Source organism: Lampetra fluviatilis, chromosome 31 (assembly GCF_964198595.1).
Source record: "Lampetra fluviatilis chromosome 31, kcLamFluv1.1, whole genome shotgun sequence".
NCBI classification, from domain to species: Eukaryota; Metazoa; Chordata; class Hyperoartia; order Petromyzontiformes; family Petromyzontidae; genus Lampetra; species Lampetra fluviatilis.
The window spans coordinates 4,540,996-4,563,362 of NC_136305.1; the positions used below are offsets into that span (position 1 = coordinate 4,540,996).

The 22,367-nt window shown below is 50.1% G+C and overlaps 1 protein-coding gene across 1 annotated transcript; it reads right to left on the minus strand.

Annotated features, from left to right (window-relative positions):
• Positions 1–422: 422 nt before the first annotated feature.
• On the minus strand, positions 423–21,964 carry LOC144943574 (homeobox protein Hox-B3a-like). The gene is given in 4 exon segments (XM_078871175.1): positions 423–1,267; positions 21,346–21,775; positions 21,777–21,928; positions 21,931–21,964. Coding segments are annotated over 4 exon segments (1,461 nt in total).
• Positions 21,965–22,367: the final 403 nt, after the last annotated feature.

The following is a 22,367-nucleotide window of genomic DNA, read 5'->3' on the forward strand; positions in this document are numbered from 1 at the left end:
GGGAGGCCCAGGACCGGTTTGGATAATCGTCACTGGTATTAGCCTTGAGCGGGAATCGAACTCTGGTGGCTGGGTTAGTGGCGCAGCGCGCTAACCGCTGCACCACCGCGCCCCACACACACGCACTCTCATACACTCTCCCTGTCACACACACACGCGCACTCACCACTGTTACCATATCACAGGTGAATCACCACCACCACCACCACTGTCTCACTTGTCCACCACCACCACCAACACTCATCCAACCTAACCTACACCCCCATCCTACCCCCACCCCTACCCCCACAGCAACATCAACAACAACATCAAACGACAATAACGACGACGACAACAACAACAACAACCCCGGAGTCAAACTCCAAACCACTGAGTCTCATCGGGCCCACCTTCTCCGCGTCCTCCCCCACCCCCCCCTGCCGCTACAGGTGCGTCAGTTTGGGCACATCCTGGAGGCCCGGCGGTGGAGGGTGATGCGACGACAAATCGGTGTAAGTCGGATGCTGGTTGCAGGCCGCGTGCGGGTGGTGCCCGCCGCTTATCTGTCCGTTAAAATCCAGAGTGACGGGCGACGAGTGGTGATGCCCCGGCGGCGGGAGGTGAGAGAGATTAAACATCGCCGGTCCGGCCGATTCCACGAAGCCGCCGCCGCCGCCTCCGCCACCTCCGCCGCCTCCCTGCACGTACACGGGGCTCCCCGCCTGCTGCAGGCCGCCGCCGCCGCCGCAGAAGCCGTCGGCGCCCTGCAAGGGGTGCGAGCCGTAGTCGGGCACCATGGGGGCCCCGCCGTAGCGCTTGGGGGTCGGCGGGCAGTTTGTGAGCGCCGCTCCGTACGCGCCCGTGTGGATGCCGTACGCGCTGTGGTGCGACTTGGGGAACGACGTGGGCGAGCTGACGTCGTAGCCTCCTCCGACCACGCCGCCGCCCATGAGGCCGCCGTTGCCCAAACCGTGCAGGGGGTTGCCGTAGCCGCCGGGCAACCCGCCGGCGACCCCGCTCAGCTGCGGGCTCCGGCTCGGAGAGTGGCCGCCGCCGGGCGAGCCCATGATGCCCTTGGCCTTCTGGTCCTTCTTGTACTTCATGCGCCGGTTCTGGAACCAGATCTTGATCTGGCGCTCGGTGAGGTTCAGCAGGTTGGCCATCTCGACGCGGCGCGGCCGGCAGAGGTAGCGGTTGAAGTGGAACTCCTTCTCGAGCTCCACCAGCTGGGCGCTGGTGTAGGCGGTGCGCGCTCGCTTGGACGGGGGACCCCCTGGCGGGCTCTTGTCTCCGCCGCCACCGCCGCCGCACGAGTTCTCTCCTGGTGGTGGTGGTGGTGGTGATGGTGGTGGTGATGGTGGTGATGGTGGTGATGCGTCCACCATCACCATAGACACGTAGGAGGAGGGGGGGAGTGGGGGGGAAGTTGGGATGGAGGTGAGAGGTGAGTTGGGTTTGGGGAGAGATTTTTTTTGGAGGTGGTTGGTGAGTGAGATTGACAGGTGGGGTGGTGAGTGGGTGATGGATGGATGGATGGAGGGGGGGTGGCAGGGAGGGGGGATGGAGGGGTGAGGGGGACGTTTAGGAGAAGTGGATGGATGGAAGATGATTTTGGAAATATTGCAGAGAGTAATTGGGGGTGGGTGGGGGGGTGAGCGTGGATGGTGAGTGGAGGGGGGAGATGAGTTGGAGAGATACGGGGAGATTGACACATCGTGGGGGGGGAGGGGTAAGGTGCAGAGGGGGAGGGGGTGTTTAACACAGCACAGGCAAAATCATATAGGCAAGGAAATAAATTAAGTAGCACTCTTTTCTTAATGAATTCATTGATTTATTTACGTTATTTAAATATTCCGTGTGCTAATTACATATCGCGTTAACGCATTAACATGTGTTAATTAATTACAATACATTATCCCCTGTACATGAAATAAAGTGTTGGAGTGATCGACTAACATTTGTCTATTGCTGTTGTTTCTGCTGCTGCTGATGATGATAATGCTGCTGCTGATGATGATTCTCATGCTGCTGATGATAATGCTGCTCATGATAACGATACTGCCACCATCATCACCATCATACATGGTCTATCCGCTGCTGTACGAAGGCCTCACCTGCCCGTTGCTGCATGAAGACAACATAATAAACAGGACTGCTGGGTATCAACCGGGATCGTAGCCAGAGTCAAGCAAAAACGACGCGACTGAAAAAAACACCCAACCCAACTCAGCTCAGCGTGTCAACGGGCACGAAGGCAGGTTTTCGAAGGCCGGGTCGCGGGAGCGACGTGGGATGCCAAAAATTGTTGACAATGGAGGAGAGTTTTCCGGCAGCCCTCGTTATCCCGACTGAGCTGAAAAAAGCCGCGTCGGATCAGACGATGAAGCTGCTTTTGGCGCTTGCGTTGAGTTTGACGGCGCGGTCTATCCACTGCTGGATGAAAACCACCTCCCAAAGCCATCGGCCAATGAATACAACTGAATCTTCTTGGTTCTTTCGGTAAAGTCACCACGTAGAAGGGAGATAATGAAATTATAAAAATAAAACATAATAAAATAATACAATTCTCACGACGTTTCGGCCACAACGCAAGCAGCTGTCCTCAGGTGAAGAACGAGGTCTGTCAGAAAAAGACAGCGTCTGAATGAACACCACCAAGCTTGGTAGTGTATATTTAAGCTGGGTTAGGGGAGGAAGAGCGCCTTGACAAAGGAATTTACATATCAACAGATGAATTTAGCATATTTATGGGAAATGCAGATATGGGATTAGTCACTACTTGTGGAATGCGTAGGAAAAAAAATACAACTAAACTTTTATTTTTCATTTTACCAAGCAAGGCCCACTGAGCTATAGAGCTCTTTTACAGAGGCGACTTGGCCACGAATGATAGTTCAACGAAGTGGGCTTAATTACTCTAAACGCTTGTTGATTCTAAATGCGCGGAGAAAAACCAGAGGACCCAGAAAAAAATTCCACGCGACCACAGGGAGAACACGCACAGTCCAAATATACAGCAGCAGCCGTCAGGGTCGGGATCGGGATCGGGATCGAACCCACGACGTCCTGTATAGCAGGCGAGGGAGTTAAGATCTAGCCACGGGCCCACACTTGCAACAATGTCCGCCAATTCAAAGTTAACTTATTCATCAGGTTAACATTGTTCTTCATCGGCATGATCACCATCGTCTGCCGTGATGTACACGCTGCTGGATGAAGCCTTCACGAAGCCATCGGCCAATATATCTCACGGTCCCGGGAACAATTGCAGCGATTGAGGCCAATTTAAAGTGAACTTATTCATCAAGATGAAGTTATTCTTCATCATCTGCATAATCATCATCATCGTCGTTATCATTGTCAGGCATTATCAATCCACTGCTGGATGAATACATCCAGCTATCGACATTTATTGCAGCCCGTCCATGCAATGATCCTAATAATAATAAGCCATGGTTTCTCCACTGCTGGATGAATGCCTTCCCAAAGCTGCCACCATCCCTTCTCAAGTTCCTAGCGATGTCGCTTAACCATCTCGGCTCCTCCGCGAGAGCTGAGCCCATCGCTCCATCTCCACGGAGTGCGTGACTCTCACAAAGGAACTGGCGGAATGTGAGTCTGGATTTAATGGGTTTGCACCAAAATCGCTGAGCCAAATGGGGAAGTATGGTCAAACAACCCACCCGATGGCTGACACGGCGTTGTGAGTGAGGCCTTCATGCAGCAGTGAACTGATAATGAGCTGTTTCTTTTATTTATTAAATATTAGTAGATTCCCACACGCACGTTGATACCCATAGACTCATAAATACCCACTTGACTCACACAGAGACCCACAGATTCACACAGGGACCTTCGCACTAACTCAAAGACCTAAGATCTGCATAAAGCCGGGTGACCTGAGTTTGAATCCAGGCCATGGCGACAACACCAGTGGTGAGCGACTGGTCAAGCCAACCCCAGCTCACCTCCCCCCCCACCCTCTCTTCCCACGCCTCTTCACCAACCCGCATTGACCAGCGTGGTGAAGTATGCTCAAGACCCCCCCCCCTCTCACCCTCCCACCCTCCCATCCTCCACTTCTCCAGCTCCTGAAGAGGCCTCCATCCAGCAGTGGATTTGACAAAGCGACTGCCAATTAAAAAGAACAATAATCGGCGGCTGCTCAGCGCAGTCCGATCGTGATATTTCGGGGGGCGTCCCACGCGGAACGCCCAGCCAGCAGAGAGCAGTGCACCACCCAGTGGCGTCTTCCGAGGTCACTTGCCAAGACCTCAATTATTGAACCACAGTCGAGGGGGCACACCCTGCACCATCGTTTAGGAATAAGTGAGGACTTCCTGGCAACAAAATTGAATCTCATCATTATGAGCAGCAGTTTTTATTATTATTATTATTATCGTTACGGAAATGTTTGACTCGCCGACCCTGCGATTATCTAAAGGGTGCTGGGCTGAACCGGCTCGGGCTCGGGTATAAAACAGAAAAAAAACACGACGTGAGTTATTCGTAACGGAGCAAACGAAAACCTCGCTGGAGACCTCCACAAACAACAGTTCTCAACCTTGTTGGGGGTCTCATCGGCGAGATGCACGGCCTCTCAAAACGAATGCTGGGTGCCTACCCACAGCTGTTATTGGCAGGAAGGGCGCTGCGGTGGCTCGGAGATGTTGACTACCTCGCCTGGTTTGCAGGAGGTCGTGGGTTCGATCCCGACCCTGACGCCTGCTGTAGATTTGGAGTTTGAGGGGTCTCTCTCTCTCTCTCGCCGTGGTCGCGTGGATTTTTCTCCGGATCCTCCGGTTTTTTCCCTCCCCATTTAGAATCGACGTGCGATTACAGAGTATTTAGCTTCTGCTATAAATGTCCACACGTTGATAAGCCACTTCGTTGAGCTATAATTTGTGGCTCAGGTCGCTTATGATAAAAAAGCTGTATAGTTCAGCGGGCCTTATCTGGTAAAATGAAAATAGTTGAGTAGTTTAGTTATACAAGTGAGACTTTAACATCTAAAAAAAATAGTTTAGTTTGAACACTCCAGTCTACACGATAGCCCCCCCCTCCCCCCTTGTTGATTGAAAGGGAAACATTTGTGGGGCTCAGTGTGCAAATAAATAAATAGATAAATAAATAGGCTCCAGCTCCATATCTTCATAAAATAAAATGTATTATTCCACAACCCAAGGGCCTTCCAGGACAATTGTATGATGATGTATATTGTTGGGTCTTTCGGTCAAGTCACGTAGATAGGTTCAAAGAAAATAACAAAAAATAACAAAAAACTACGACGTTTCGATCGCAACACAAGCGGTCGTCTTCAGGAAAAGGGGGGGTTAGCTTCCGAGGCAAACTGTTTATAAAGAGTTTGAAATGGGCGTAGCCCAAATGTCGGCAGCCAATGACAATGTAAGGGGTGGGTAGCCCAACCCGACGGTGGTTGGTTTTCCACCAATCAAAGTGCTGCCAGGTAAAAATTTGCATATTAACGGAAAATTTGCAAGTTAATGAAAGATTGCAGAGCCGCAACCAAGAGGCCCGCGCGCCAAGTGGCTGTGTCGGTGTGAACCCTGTGAAAGCGCAAGTTTGAAATGTGCGTAAAGCACAACTAACATCGGAAGGTGGTAGGATGGGAACATCACAGCCAGTTATGACTTGAACTGGTTGATAACGTCCTTCCAATGATTGCTCAGTGTGTACCCATCTTCTCGGTTGAAATTGTGTCTATATATATGGAAGGCTTCATGAACGAATCTTTGTTCAAAGCCTGTGGGCTTGTAAAGTACCTTCGTCTTAGAGAAATCAATTTCGTGTGAGCCCACCGCATTAAAACAATGAACAATCACGGCCAAGGTATTGGTCCTACCGTGTTTCAGATCTGCCTTATGTTCACGAACACGGTCATCATCATGACCACAATTGTCATCTTCAGACATAATCAATTCACTGATTGGAGGTGCATGTGCTGTGGAGAAGGGACATTGCCCGAAACGTTGGCAATTATATATATCTTAAGGCCACACAGTGTTGTTGACGAGTGTGTCGAGTTTGCTGTTGTTGTTCTTGTTGTTTTGTGTTTGTGCACCGCTGCCAAAGCAGCAGCAGCAGCGGCAGCATCACCAAAATAATCTTCTAACGGGATGGAGGCCCTTTTCAACCATACTTCACCATGCTGGTCAGTGCGCTGTCCGTGGTGGCGGGTGTGGGGAGTGAATCTTGTGTCCCCTGGTTCATAGCACATTGCACTAACCACTGTCCCACCGCCCATGAATAAATGTTATCTATCTGTATGTCATAGATACATCAACTCATTTCTAGAGACCTGCTGTTTAGTTCTAGATTTTAAGCTTTCGTGACTGCAAGGATTCATATTCTTAGGTTTTTTTGGTAAAGGCACGTAGGTAAAAAAAATTAATTAATAAAAGTAAAATAAAAATAAAATAAAAATCACCACGTTTCGGAGGCAACACAAGCTTCCGTCTTCAGGTGGAACCGTCACAGCACGATTGCTGTATCAAGTAAGATACTTTCTTATCAAGTAAGATACTTTCTTACTTGATACAGCAATCGTGCTGTGACGGTTCTACCTGAAGACGGAAGCTTGTGTTGCCTCCGAAACGTCGTGATTTTTATTTTATTTTTATTTTACTTTTATTAATTTAAATTATGTACCTGTTGTTTAGTGTTTAGTTTGTTGTCGTTCCCCCACACCGCCGATTAGCGCGGTTGGCTGCGTATGGTGCGAAAGAAGTTCAACATTCACACGTGTCTATGTAAGTCAGTGGGTCTCTATGTAAGTCCACTCGTCTCGACGAACACCTCTGCGTCTCTATAACAGTGTATGAGTCTAGATCTATGGTTCCCTATGTATCTCTATGGGTCTCTGTGCAAGTCTATGGGTCTCTATGTGTAAGTCTATGGATCTCTCTGTGAGTCTATGGGTCTCTCTGTGGTTCTATGGGTCTCTGTGTGAGTTTATGGCTCTCTCTGAGTTCATGTTTCCCCATGTATCTCTATGGGTCTCTCTGTGAGTCTATGGGTCTCTCTGTGAGTCTGTGGATCTCTGTGTGAGTTCATGGATCTCTCTGAGTTCATGGTTCCCTGTGTATCTCTATGGGTCTCTGTGTAAGTATATGGGTCTCTCTGTGATTCTATGGGTCTCTGTGTGAGTCTATGGATCTGTGTATCTCTATGGGTGACTGTGTAAGTCTATGGGTCTCTCTGTGAGTCTATGGGTCTCTGTGTGAGTCTATGGATCTATGTGTATCTCTATGGGTGCCTGTGTAAGTCTATGGGTCTCTCTGTGAGTCTATGGGTCTCTGTGTCAGTTTATGGATCCCTGTGTATCTCTATGGGTGTCTGTGTAAGTCTATGGGTCTCTCTGTGAGTCTATGGATCTCTGTGTGAGTTCATGGTTCCCTTTGTATTCCGTCGGGTCTCTGTGTACCCCCCCCCCACATACCCCTCCCCCTGGACCTGCTACTGACCCATACACCTGTCCCTCTCACACACAAAAGGCAAAGACCCCCCCCCCCCGCATCACCTTTAACAGACTGTAGGGGCAATTGCTGTTAGCGAGCACCTATGAAGGCCGGCACGGCACACGAGGGGGTGGGTGGCCAGCACCACGCCCGACCGCCTTCGTCTCCCCGGTGGCGATGTTTACCCACCGCACCAGCTTCTAATTTGAGGCTGAGTCGACCTAGCGGAGGACCAGGCCCCAGTTCAGATAATCCTCACCGGGGGCTGGCCTTGAGCGGGGGTGTGGCGGCGGTTAGTAGCGCGGCCGCTACTAACTGCTGCGCCACCACTCCGCGCACACAGCACGGACCACCATCCCCTCCGTGGCGTCGTCTCCATGCAGCCGCGTGCGCTAAACACGACCCCCCCCCCCCCCCCGTTACCACGCGGCCCTTCTCACTTTCAAAGCCGAGTCAGCCGCGACGCTTCATCTGTCTCTCTCGTGTTCCCCCCCGCCCCTCCCCCGGCCCTCCCCCCGTGCACCACCTACCCCCCCACCTCTCCCCCTCCCCTTGGAATCCCCCCACCTCAGCGAGGAGGTTTCTCTGTTTGTCGTCTAAACTTGCTCCACGCCATAGCCCTTGAGCCCAGCCAGACACAGGTATGTGTTTCACTTGTCCGTGCACCCATTAAGCACGGGGGAGACAAAGGCGGCTGGGCGTGGTTGATAGCCCAGACTGTTGAAGAAAAAAATGCATAAAAAAGAAAAAAATATATATTTGGCCCTTCTCCACAGCACATGCACCTCCAATCAGTGGATTGATTATGGCTGATGATCATCATACAATTGCCCTGGAAGGCCCCTGGGTTGTGGAATAATACATATTTAATTTGATGGGGATATGGAGCTAATTTATCTATCGTGTAGATGGAAGTGTTCAAACGAAACTATTTGTGAGAGGCATTGGGTCTCTGTGTGTCTATGTTGTGTGTCTCTCTCTCTGTGTGTCTCTGTGTTGTCTCTCTCTGCTTGTGTGTCTGTCTGTGTGCCTATGTTGTGTGTTTCTGTGTGTCTCTGTGTTGTCTCTCTGCTTGTGTCTGTCTGTGTGTCTATTTTGTGTGTCTCTCTCTGTGTGTCTATGTTGTGTGTCTCTCTCTGTGTTGTCTCTCTCTGTGTGTCTATGTTGTGTCTCTCTCTGTGTGTGTCTCTCTCTGTGTGTCTGTCTGTGTGTCTATGTTGTGTGTCTCTCTCTGTGTGTCTCTCTCTGTGTGTGTCTGTGTGTCTATGTTGTGTGTCTCTCTCTGTGTGTCTCTGTGTGTCTCTCTCTGTGTGTATCTGTGTTGTCTCTGTGTGTCTATGTTGTGTGTCTCTCTGTGTGTCTATGTGTTGTCTCTCTGCTTGTGTCTGTCTGTGTGTCTCCGTGTCTGTATTTTGTCTCTCTCTCAAATTTAGCTCTACCTGATGACGGATGCTTGTATTGCAATCGAAACGTCGTACTCTATTATTTAATTTATTCTCTTTCCACGTGACTTTACCGAAAGAATCAAAGAGTATTTTTCAGATGTTAAAGTTTCACTTACATAAGCTGAACTACTCACGTATTTTTTGTTTCACCAGGTAAGGCCACTGAGCTAGCATTTCAGCTCTTTTTGCCAGGAGCGACCTGGCCATCACGAATGACAGCCCAACGAAGTGGTTTTGCTATCACGCGGACATTTGTAGCAGAAGCCACATACTTGATTCTAACCGTGGAGGGAAACACCTGGAGGGAAAAACCGGAGGACCCGGAGGCAAAATCCACAGGATCACGGGGAGAGAGAGAGAGACATGCAAACTCTAACTATACAATCTAGATTTGAAGTTTTCGTGACTGCAGGGATCCATACTTCTTGGTTATTTCGGTAAAGTCACGTAGGTAGAAAATAAAAGAAATCACGACGTTTCGATTGCAACACAAACAATCATCATCAGGTGGGAAAACCACGGCAAGAAAATTATTCAGCAAAAAAAATGTTCTTCAGAAAAATTATTTTTATTGCTGTGGTTTACTCACCTGATGATGAATGCTTGTGTTGCAATCGAAACGTCGTGATTTAATTTATTTTATTGTATACCTACTCTTAACTACTCTTAACTATACAGGCGTCAGGGTCGGGGATCGAACCCGCATGAAATGAGTGCGATTATAAAGTAAAATCACTCATATTGGCAGTGGAAATAAATCTGCGCGACTCAAAAGTGTCAACTTAGGTCGAACTGCTATCGGTACGTAGTCCCCAGGTGGATTAGATATCGGATGTGCCTTTGCATTTATGCTATCGAATGATCCTGGGCCTCCCCTACGTCGACTCAGCCTCGAATGAGTACTTAGTGCTGCGGTGTGTAAAGCATCGTCAATGGGGAGACAAAGGCGGCCACCCAGTCCTTCGTGTGCCGTGACAGGCTTCGTAGGTGCTACTCGCTAACAGCACTTGGCCCAAAACATCTGTAAGGCTATACGGGGGAACTTTGTCTTTGTTGACCAGTTCAAATGCCTTTGGGGTACACTTATCGCTAATGTGTACAAATGAAGTCATAGATTGCCTATACAATAAGTCTTGCTGACACAGCAAGTTTCTACAGCCCATTACACACACACAGTACACACACACACGCACGCAATAACCCCTTAGGCTGATATGTACGGGCTTATTCATTTAACCTTCACACACACCCGGTTCAATTACATTGATTTCTTTTCTATTAAATGTGTCGTCTGTGAAAGTCAGTTCTGTGTGTTCAGCCGTACGGGCATTCGTTTAAAAAACGTTCGCCAATCTCACGCTAAGCATCGCCCGTTATGTTCACATCTCGTCTGTACAGAAGCCAGGCGCAGGTCGTTTCAAAACAATTGGCTTTTCTCTCCCCCCCCCCCACCACCAATTCTATTCCAACGAGTTGGCCTGTGGCCGCAATCTACGGTACTAAAGCTACGCTGTTTCCTGCTGCACGTATCTGATGATTCTATGATTTGAAACGTAAATTAACAGACGAGTTCAGCCTCTGTGGGCCCTCAACCCCAACTCTTCATCTGAAGGCCCCAAGCCTTCCTCTGAAGGTCCCAAGCCTTCCTCTGAAGGCCACAAGCCTTCCTCTGAAGGTCCCAAGCCTTCCTCTGAAGGCCTCAAGCCTTCCTCTGAAGGCCACAAGCCTTCCTCTGTAGGCCCCAAGCCTTCCTCTGAAGGTCCCAAGCCTTCCTCTGAAGGCCTCAAGCCTTCCTCTGAAGGCCACAAGCCTTCCTCTATAGGCCCCAAGCCTTCCTCTGAAGGCCTCAAGCCTTCCTCTGTAGGCCCCAAGCCTTCCTCTGTAGGCCCCAAGCCTTCCTCTGTAGGCCCCAAGCCTTCCTCTGAAGGCCCCAAGCCTTCCTCTGAAGGTCCCAAGCCTTCCTCTGAAGGCCACAAGCCTTTCTCTGAAGGTCCCAAGCCTTCCTCTGAAGGTCCCAAGCCTTCCTCTGAAGGCCTCAAGCCTTCCTCTGAAGGCCACAAGCCTTCCTCTGTAGGCCCCAAGCCTTCCTCTGTAGGCCCCAAGCCTTCCTCTGAAGGCCTCAAGCCTTCCTCTGAAGGCCTCAAGCCTTCCTCTGAAGGCCACAAGCCTTCCTCTGAAGGCCTCAAGCCTTCCTCTGAAGGCCACAAGCCTTCCTCTGAAGGCCCCAAGCCTTCCTCTGAAGGTCCCAAGCCTTCCTCTGAAGGCCTCAAGCCTTCCTCTGAAGGCCACAAGCCTTCCTCTGTAGGCCCCAAGCCTTCCTCTGAAGGCCACAAGCCTTCCTCTGAAGGCCCCAAGCCTTTCTCTGAAGGCCACAAGCTTCCCTCTAAAGGTCCCAAGCCTTGCTCTGTAGGCCACAAGCCTTCCTCTGAAGGCCCCAAGCCTTTCTCTGAAGGCCACAAGCTTTCCTCTAAAGGTCCCAAGCCTTCCTCTGAAGGCCACAAGCCTTCCTCTGAAGGCCACAAGCCTTCCTCTGAAGGCCACAAGCCTTCCTTTGTAGGCCACAAGCCTTCCTCTGTAGGCCACAAGTCATCCTCTGTAGGCCCCAACCCTTCCTCTATAAGCCCCAACTCTTCCTTTGCACCTTTCCTTTTTAGGACCCGCCCCTTTGTATATAGGCCCCACCCTTTTATGATTCGGTCCCACCCCTTTTGCCCAGACACAGCCGGTAAGGGTGGGGTCAGTGGGGGTGAGTGGGGTCAGTGGGGGTGGGCGGGGTCAGTGGGGGTGGACGGGGTCACTGGGGGCTAGGGGCGGGGCAGCTTTCTGACTATCGAATAATCAGCAGTGGAGATGGAGTGCGATGAAATCAGCTTGCGTGTAAAAGCCTTCATCCAGCAGTGGATTGACCATGGCTGATGATGATGATGAATGATCATGCTGATAATAGCTTGCTGCTGGCGGAATCGTGATGATGAAGCACCCCACCCCGGGTGTTTGAGAACTGCCCCACGTAAGTGGATAACGCAGAGCTACATCTGAGATCCCTGCAAGATCGGCAGTTGACGAGCGCTGATTGAAAAACGCCCGAGTCTGTTGACGAGACGCCGTGTGTTGGAACTGGTTCCAGAGTTTGCTTGTCTTGAATCAATGCCGTTGAAATGATGCACTATGGAATGGTTGTCCGGCTGACGGAATGTGTAAAAAAACAAAGTAAAAATATATTTTTTACGTGGAGAAATGGATTATATGACGGCGACACATTGCCCGCTGATGTATACTGTATCGGTAATCGGTAAGAGTCATCGACTACGAAAACAAATGGGAGCTCTATTCGAAATCGACATAAATGCCCCCCCCCCCTCCAACTATTCCTGGTATAGCCTCCTCCACTTTACCCAGGGTGACAGTGAGGTCACGAAAGTTCAAAAGTTCAAATATGGTGACCCTCCTCCCCTCGTCCTCCTCGTCCTAACTCCCCACCCCCCCACCCCAGCTGCATTCCTGAGCCAAAGGCGTTAACAAACTTTGTTAGCGGGTCCCCGTGATCCATCTCCCGGTGTTTACCACTCGCCGCTATTCACACGCAAAGCATTCAGGAGCGGTGACTAGGAGATGTTAACCACCTCGCCTGGGGCACAGGAGCTCGTGGGTGCGATCCCGACCCTGACGCCTGCTGTATATATGGAGTTTGCGTGTCTCTCTGGGGATCGGTGTGAGGCTAAGTGGGTTACAGCGACTTCTTATTTCGTACAGTCGCACATTGCTACCGGATAGTTTTCCATTTTCCATTTGTATATGCCATGCATATACATTCTTAGTCATATTCACGTATGTACCTGACATGATACATCTATCGGCCTACGTACAATCATATAGGCAGTCATCTCTACATAGTCATATATAAACCCACGGTGACTGAGTTTGGTGGCAGTTGTGGTGGTGATAGTGACAGTGACAGCGGTGGTAGCAGTAGTGGTGTTGGCGATCGTGTTGCTGATGGTGATGATGTTGTGAATGCTGATGACGGTGGTGCTGCTGCCGTTATAATAATGTTGACATTCGTGGCGATGTGATAGAGGCGACGATTGTGGGAGTGGCGATGGTGAAGATGGTGACGATGGTGGTGGTAGTGACTCTGATGTCTAGGTGTTGCTGTATGTCGAACGTTACACCTCTCTCTCTCTCCTCCCACACCTCCTCGCTTGAGCTCTCGGTGCCAAAATCCAGCACGTGGCACTGCGATCCACTGATTCTCACACCTCGAGCCCAGATGGCTCTTGCGCCCAACCCCAGCATAGGGATGTGAAATTCCCATCGCCGGCTCAGAATCAGAGTCAGGTTGTTTGTTTACACTACTGCGGGAGGAATCCGATGAGCTATGAAGCTCTTTTTTTCACAGGCGTCCAGTACGGGGGGCGGGTTCATAAAGTGACAACGACTAGAAATACGAAAAAACACGACGGGAGTTCAGAGCAGAGGAAAGGTAAACAGATCACTGGAAAAAAAATTGAAGGTAAAAATACAAAACAAACGATGTTTGACGTTAAATTTAGATTTAAAGCTTTCGTGACTGCAGGGATTCATATTCTTGGTTATTTCGGTAAAGTCACGTAGAAGGGAAATAATAAAATAATATAAATATAAAACAATACATATTCTCACGACGTTTCGACTGCAACACAAGCAATCATCATCAGGTGTGAAATCCACAGCATGGAAAAACCGCCACTTTTTAAAAACTTTCTTGCTGTGGATTTCACACCTGATGACGATTGCTTGTGTTGCAGTCGAAACGTGAGAATTTTTATTGTTTTATATTTATATTATTTTATTATTTCCCTTTTACGTGACTTTACCGAAAGAACCAAGAAGATGTTTTACGTTACCAGGTTAAAGCCAACAGGGCCATGAGCTTCCTTTTCAGAAACGACCTCGCCGTCACAAATGATAGCTCGACGAAGTGGCTCATCATCATCATCGTCATCATCCTTCATAGCAGCAGCCAACAGAGTCTATCGGCTACAACACTTTCTCGACGCTTGCTGTAGCAGAGAGGCACCTGGTCGACAACTGCGCTTCAGTTCAGTTTCACGAAAACGGTCTCGGTAAATGTCCCCCCCCACCCACCACCCACCCACCTCGCCTGACCACCAAACCTCAATTTGCCCTCCCCCCCCAACACCCCTCCACCACCCCCCCCCCCCTCCAAAACCCCCCAAAAATGAAAGATGTTCTGGGGTTTTAATATTTTTTTTGTCAAATTTCAAAGAAGATGCAGCAGCCCTGCTCTCCATCTTTCTACCCCCCTGCTTTTCACAACCGGTTGAGTTTACGTTTGACGGTGCGTGCGTGCTTGTGTGTGCTTGTGTGTGCTTGTGTGTGCTTGTGTGTGCTTGTGCGTGCTTGTGCGTGCTTGTGCGTGCTTGTGTGTGCTTGTGTGTGCTTGTGCGTGCTTGTGCGTGCTTGTGTGTGCTTGTGTGTGCTTGTGTGTGCTTGTGTGTGCTTGTGTGTGCTTGTGCGTGCTTGTGCGTGCTTGTGCGTGCTTGTGCGTGCTTGTGTGTGCTTGTGTGTGCTTGTGTGTGCTTGTGCGTGCTTGTGTGTGCTTGTGCGTGCTTGTGTGTGCTTGTGTGTGCTTGTGTGTGCTTGTGCGTGCTTGTGTGTGCTTGTGTGTGCTTGTGCGTGCTTGTGCGTGCTTGTGTGTGCTTGTGCGTGCTTGTGTGTGCTTGTGTGTGCTTGTGTGTGCTTGTGCGTGCTTGTGCGTGCTTGTGCGTGCTTGTGTGTGCTTGTGTGTGCTTGTGTGTGCTTGTGTGTGCTTGTGCGTGCTTGTGTGTGCGCGCACTTTCACGAAGCGATGTAACGGGCCTGCGTGTTGCCGCAATGAAAAAAAGAAAATCAACGAAGGTTAAAACACACGAGACAAATTGCCAGAGATTGTTTCCAAATTGGGACCCCAAACACTCCCAAACTACCCCCCCCCCCCTCCGTCTTCCATACGATTGGCGTAGTGAAATATTTTGGTCACAATTATATTTTTTTACACCTTGGTCAAAGGAAGGTCAGAGATCATAGATAGCTCATAATCAATACTGGTATCCGCACTGACTCAAACTCGCATGACCAACATCTGCCCAAACAAGCGCTGCGAGCGACGGACTGACTCACCGACTGACCAATTTCATCTCTCTGTGTTGTTCGCGCAGTCACTGGTGACCGGCTGAGACCATCAACTCACTACTAGACTCGAGAACCACGTTTGATCACAACCCAAGTCATGCATGCGGGCTTGTACGTGAGTCTATGAGTATATGAGTCTGTGGGCTTGTATGTGAGTCTATGAGTATGTGAGGCTGTGGGCGTGTACGTGAGTTTATGAGTATGTGAACCTGTGGGCTTGTACGTGAGTCTATGAGTATGTGAGCCTGTCGGCTTGTATGTGAGTCTATGAGTATGTGAGCCTGTGGGCTTGTATGTGAGTCTATGAGTATGTGAACCTGTGGGCTTGTATGTGAGTCTATGAGTATGTGAACCTGTGGGCGTGTACGTGAGTCTATGAGTATGTGAGTCTGTGGGCTTGTATGTGAGTCTATGAGTATGTGAACCTGTGGGCGTGTACGTGAGTCTATGAGTATGTGAGCCTGTGGGCGTGTACGTGAGTCTATGAGTATGTGAACCTGTGGGCTTGTACGTGAGTTTATGAGTATGTGAGCCTGTGGGCGTGTACGTGAGTTTATGAGTACGTGAGTCTGTGGGCTTGTACGTGAGTTTATGAGTATGTGAGCCTGTGGGCGTGTACGTGAGTCTATGAGTATGTGAACCTGTGGGCGTGTACGTGAGTCTATGATTATGTGAACCTGTGGGCTTGTACGTGAGTTTATGAGTATGTGAGGCTGTGGGCTTGTACGTGAGTCTATGAGTATGTGAGGCTGTGGGCTTGTATGTGAGTCTATGAGTATGTGAACCTGTGGGCTTGTACGTGAGTCTATGAGTATGTGAGGCTGTGGGCTTGTACGTGAGTCTATGAGTATGTGAGGCTGTGGGCTTGTATGTGAGTCTATGAGTATGTGAACCTGTGGGCTTGTACGTGAGTTTATGAGTATGTGAGGCTGTGGGCTTGTACGTGAGTCTATGAGTATGTGAGCCTGTGGGCTTGTACGTGAGTCTATGAGTATGTGAGCCTGTCGGCTTGTATGTGAGTCTATGAGTATGTGAACCTGTGGGCTTGTATGTGAGTCTATGAGTATGTGAGCCTGTCGGCTTGTATGTGAGTCTATGAGTATGTGAACCTGTGGGCGTGTACGTGAGTCTATGAGTATGTGAACCTGTGGGCTTGTACGTGAGTTTATGAGTATGTGAGCCTGTGGGCGTGTACGTGAGTTTATGAGTATGTGAGGCTGTGGGCTTGTACGTGAGTCTATGAGTATGTGAGCCTGTGGGCGTGTACGTGAGTCTATGAGTATGTGAGCCTGTGGGCTTGTATGTGAGTCTATGAGTATGTGAGCCTGTGGGCGTGTACGTGAGTCTATGAGTATGTGAACCTGTGGGCGTGTACGTGAGTCTATGAGTATGTGAACCTGTGGGCTTGTACGTGAGTTTATGAGTATGTGAGCCTGTGGGCGTGTACGTGAGTTTATGAGTATGTGAGGCTGTGGGCTTGTACGTGAGTCTATGAGTATGTGAGCCTGTGGGCGTGTACGTGAGTCTATGAGTATGTGAGCCTGTGGGCTTGTATGTGAGTCTATGAGTATGTGAGCCTGTGGGCGTGTACGTGAGTCTATGAGTATGTGAACCTGTGGGCGTGTACGTGAGTCTATGAGTATGTGAACCTGTGGGCGTGTACGTGAGTCTATGAGTATGTGAACCTGTGGGCTTGTACGTGAGTCTATGAGTATGTGAGGCTGTGGGCTTGTACGTGAGTCTATGAGTATGTGAACCTGTGGGCGTGTACGTGAGTCTATGAGTATGTGAGTCTGTGGGCGTGTACGTGAGTCTATGAGTATGTGAGCCTGTGGGCGTGTACGTGAGTCTATGAGTATGTGAGCCTGTGGGCGTGTACGTGAGTCTATGAGTATGTGAGCCTGTGGGCTTGTATGTGAGTCTATGAGTATGTGAGCCTGTGGGCGTGTACGTGAGTCTATGAGTATGTGAGCCTGTGTGCGTGTACGTGAGTCCATGAGTATGTGAGGCTGTGGGCTTGTACGTGAGTCTATGAGAATGTGAGTCTGTGGGCTTGTATGTGAGTCTATGAGTATGTGCGCCTGTGGGCTTGTACGTGAGTTTATGAGTATGTGCGCCTGTGGGCTTGTATGTGAGTCTATGAGTATGTGAGCCTGTGGGCGTGTACGTGAGTCTATGAGTATGTGAGCCTGTGGGCGTGTACGTGAGTCTATGAGTATGTGAGCCTGTGGGCGTGTACGTGAGTCTATGAGTATGTGAGCCTGTGGGCGTGTATGTGAGTCTATGAGTATGTGAGCCTGTGGGCGTGTACGTGAGTCTATGAGTACGTGAGCCTGTGGGCGTGTACGTGAGTCTATGAGTATGTGAGCCTGTCGGCTTGTATGTGAGTCTATGAGAATGTGAGCCTGTGGGCTTGTACGTGAGTTTATGAGTATGTGAGCCTGTGGGCTTGTACGTGAGTCTATGAGAATGTGAGCCTGTGGGCGTGTACGTGAGTCTATGAGAATGTGAGCCTGTGGGCTTGTATGTGAGTCTATGAGTACGTGAGCCTGTGGGCTTGTATGTGAGTCTATGAGTACGTGAGTCTGTGGGCTTGTATGTGAGTCTATGAGTATGTGAGTCTGTGGGCTTGTATGTGAGTCTATGAGTATGTGAGCCTGTGGGCTTGTACGTGAGTTTATGAGTATGTGAGCCTGTGGGCGTGTATGTGAGTCTATGAGTACGTGAGCCTGTGGGCTTGTATGTGAGTCTATGAGTATGTGAGTCTGTGGGCTTGTATGTGAGTCTATGAGTATGTGAGCCTGTGGGCTTGTATGTGAGTCTATGAGTATGTGAGCCTGCGGGCTTGTACGTGAGTCTATGAGAATGTGAGTCTGTGGGCTTGTATGTGAGTCTATGAGTATGTGAGGCTGTGGGCGTGTACGTGAGTTTATGAGTATGTGAGCCTGTGGGCTTGTATGTGAGTCTATGAGTATGTGAGCCTGTCGGCTTGTATGTGAGTCTATGAGTATGTGAGCCTGTGGGCGTGTACGTGAGTCTATGAGTATGTGAGCCTGTGGGCTTGTATGTGAGTCTATGAGTATGTGAGCCTGCGGGCTTGTATGTGAGTCTATGAGTATGTGAGCCTGTGGGCGTGTACGTGAGTCTATGAGTATGTGAGCCTGTGGGCTTGTATGTGAGTCTATGAGTATGTGAGCCTGTGGGCGTGTACGTGAGTTTATGAGTATGTGAGCCTGTGGGCGTGTACGTGAGTCTATGAGTATGTGAGCCTGTGGGCTTGTATGTGAGTCTATGAGTATGTGAGCCTGTGGGCGTGTACGTGAGTTTATGAGTATGTGAGCCTGTGGGCGTGTACGTGAGTCTATGAGTATGTGAGCCTGTGGGCTTGTACGTGAGTCTATGAGTATCTATGGGAGCCTGTGGGCTTGTATGTGAATCTATGAGTATCTATGCGAGTGTGTGGGCTTCTATGTGAGTATGAGTATCTATGTGAGTCCATGAGTGTCTATGTGAGTCTGTGGGCTTCTATGTGAGTCTATGAGTATCTATGGGAGTCTGTGGGCTTCTATATGAGTCTATGAGTATCTATGGGAGTCTGTGGGCTTCTATGTGTGAGTCTATATGGTTCTCGATGATGAAAAATAAGAATAGGTGTTAAGATAATGAAACACCAACATATACATTGCAAGGCATCAAGTCTGCATTAACCACACGTACTTGTGGTGAGCATGCAAACAAACATGGGCATTGTCCTTGAAACTGATTGGCCCACACCAGAAACAAGCCTCGTTCTTTATGCCCTTGTCTCACCAGGCGAACAGCACCAAGATGAGCAGTTGTATCAATGGGACATTTTTTCCCCAGTATCAAATGTCCCTTAGAGTTCTCGATATTAAGTCTTTGAGTCTCTGTGTGAGTCTATGGATCTCTTTGTGAGACTATGTGTCTCTTAGGCGAGTCCAACAAATGCGAGTCTCTCGGAGAGTCTACGACTCTCGACAGCAAATCTGCGGGGATCGACGTGATACTCCGGGTGTCTTTGTAGGTCCACGGGTTCCTACGTTAAGCCCGGGCTATCGGTATTCGAAGCTCAATGTTTTATGAGTGTGCCACGTGCCCATTGAGGCATCTGCACATCCCCCCCCCCTCCCAGTGCTGGGTTATCTTAGTGGCACAAGTAGCTACATATGTAGTAGCTACGGGCCCCGCACTTTCAAGGGCCCCGCGCTAAATGCTTTCAAGCTATCAATTCCGGCTCAGTGATTTTACACTTGCTCTAATACTATAGTACTATACTGCCTTCAACTTTTTTTTTATGAACGACTGGGTGTTTAAGGTTAGACATTTGTCGTATTTGGCTGTATAGCAAATGAAAAAATATAATTACTTTACTATGCAAGTAAACATTTAGTGTTTTAATATTTACGTGTTTTTGATGGGCAGACGTCGTGTTCGTAACACGCGCGGGCGTCCGCGGACCGCGAGCATTACGAGCTTGCGTCACGCGCCGCGTACGATGACAAAGGGAGAGAAAAAAAAGCTGAAGAGCGCACATAGAAGGATGCCGAAGGGTGCATGCTGGGAATTGTGCTGAGAGACGGGAAGATGAAGACGTGGATGTGAATGGGAGGCGTCACTACGACCTTTATCCAGCGGTAGAGAGACCATGGTGGTGATGATGAAGGACAGAGATGGATGAGGTGCATGCTGGGAATTGCGCCGAGACACGGGAAGAGTAACACGTGGATCAGAAAACCAATGCAAAGCTAGAGACAGCGTTTTTATTAAGGAAAAAATAAAAGCGGGGCTTGTGCACAAGATGGCATGGACCAAGAAGGGACGATGGCCAATGGACAAATATGATCCCGAGAGCAAGGCCATGGTGGAGATGGAGCGACGGTAGCAGTTGATGCGCTTTGTGAAGTAAACATAAAATGTATTTTAATTGTCGGGCTTTTCGGACGAGTATAATTTGTTCATGAAAACGAGGGCAAAAATTCGACCAGGCTTGACTTCATTGAGGCTCATCAGTTGGGCGTAGCCTCCAACTGACAAACACACCGGGGCTCCCCTACAATTCATAACAAGGTGTGTGTGTAGGCAGAGTTGGTGAGATTTCAAACTCGTAGCATTGATCACTGCTTACGTTTCCAGAGATGCTGCAATGTATTATTATTGCATCACTTCCTGTTGACCTAAGCCTTCCTGGGGTCAGCAGGCCTTAGGCAGCTCCTGATTGGCCAACGTATACATTGAGGCCAGTGAAACAGGAAGTGATTGTGGAAAATGCTTACGACAATGGGATGGTGGCCTTGAGTCGGATAAAATAAGCGTGTCTATGTGTCGCTCTGAAGAAGGGCAATTGCCTGAAACGTCACGTTATATTGTTCCCTTTTAATGCCACAGCGTTACTGAAAAAATCCGTTGAGTGGTTTTGTGCATCACTGCCAACACACCAGCATCATCACCAGGGAACTGCGGTGACGAGATGTTAACTGCCTCGCCTGGTATACAGGAGGTCGTGGGTTCGATCCCGACCCTGACGCGTGTGTAGTTCGAGTCTGCATCTCTCTCTCTCCCCGTGGCCGTGTGGATTTTTATCCAGGTCTTCCGGTTTTTCTCTCCACAATTAGAAAAAAATCGATTAGAGTATTTGGCTGCTACGAGATAATAAGCCACTTCGTTGAGCTATCATTTGTGATCGCCAGGTTGCTTCTGAAGAGCCATATAGCTTAGTGGGCCTTACCTGGTCAAATAATAAAATATTTTAAAGTTCATAAATAGTTTCATTTGTTTGCATATAGAAAGCTCTGCAGAGCATGCGAGTGTGCCAATAGCATTTCACCGCTCTTAAATACCGCTATGACAGTTGTTAAATCCAGCTAATGCCCTGGTATGGCCGGGGTAAAAATCTAAGCGTCTTGTCCCGTTTTTAAAATTTTCCAGCTTCACGCTCGAATCATGAACCGAGCAAACAAAGGGTGCAGCTACTTGAGTAGTGAGTGGGGCTAGTAGATCAGTGGGAGTGACTAAATTAAAGTGGGCGGGGCTGACAAAGGCAGGGAGGGGCTGCCACCTGATGTCTTTGAGCCTCCCAGAAATCCAGGAGCTTGAGTCGTCGCGCCCGGTACGTGTGTATCTGTCTCTGTGTGCGCGCGCATTTGCCATGCTCGCTAACGGCACTTGCCCCAACAGTCTGTTGAAGACTATGCGGGGTGATCTTCGTGTTTTGTTGTTGTTGTTGTGGTGGTGCCGCGCGGGTAATGTACCTGGCAAGGGCGAGCTATTCTTCTGCTTGGCGTTCTGCCGCGACTCCTTCATCCACGGGAACACCTGCTTGGTGAGGCTCGGCGCGTTGCCCAGATTCGACGCGGCAAACGGCTTGCTTGCCACCCCCTTCTGTCCGCCCGTTCCATTCCCTCCACCGCCACCGCCGCCGCCTCCACCGCCGCTCCCGTTGCTGCCCACGGTCCCTCCGCCGTTAGCCGCGGGGGCGGCGGACGGCGGCGGCGGCGGCGTGGAGAGCGGCGTCGGAGCGCAACCCTGCTTGTCGGGCAAGCCCGTGGTGGGCAACGTGGCCTGCCCGCCGTTGCTCGACCGCATGCAGCTGCCCCCGAGGTCGCCGGCCTTGGGGAGGGCGGGCACCGCGCCCGCCGAGCCGGAGCTCTGCTGCTGCTGTTGCTGCTGCTGCTGTTGCTGGCTGCTGCTGCAGGGAGCACGCCGAGTGGCCGTACTCGGGCCCAGAGTGCTGGGAGGTCGCGCCGACGTAGGTTTGGGCCGACGGCTCGTACACGTATCCGTTCGCGCCTCCTCCTCCTCCGCCGCCTCCGCCTCCTCCACCTCCTCCACCTTGTAGAAGGAGAAGTCGTAGAAGGTGGACTTGTGCATTGCGCTGTGGGGGTCCACCTCCCTCGATCGCCGGGCACTGCTATCGCTGCTGTTGCTGCTGTTGCTGTCACTGCTGATCCTGCTGCTGTCGTTCGTGGAGGTGGTGCTGAGGTCTTCACGCAGTTGGCGAAGAACATTTGCCCCCCTGGTCAAGTGGAAGAGGATTTTACCCTGTGGAGCAATTGGGGGGGGGGGGTGGTGTTGGTGAGGATGGTGATGGTATGGTAGTGGTGGTGATGTGTGTGTCGGTGTGAGTGAGCGTGAGTTTGTGGTTGAGTATTTGAGTCAATGTTCAGAGTGAATGCGTGTGTGTGTATGTACATGTACATGCATGTGTGTGTGTGTTGCACAGGGGAGAGGGGTTACAAGGACAAGTTATGGACAGGAACATAGAGACATCGAT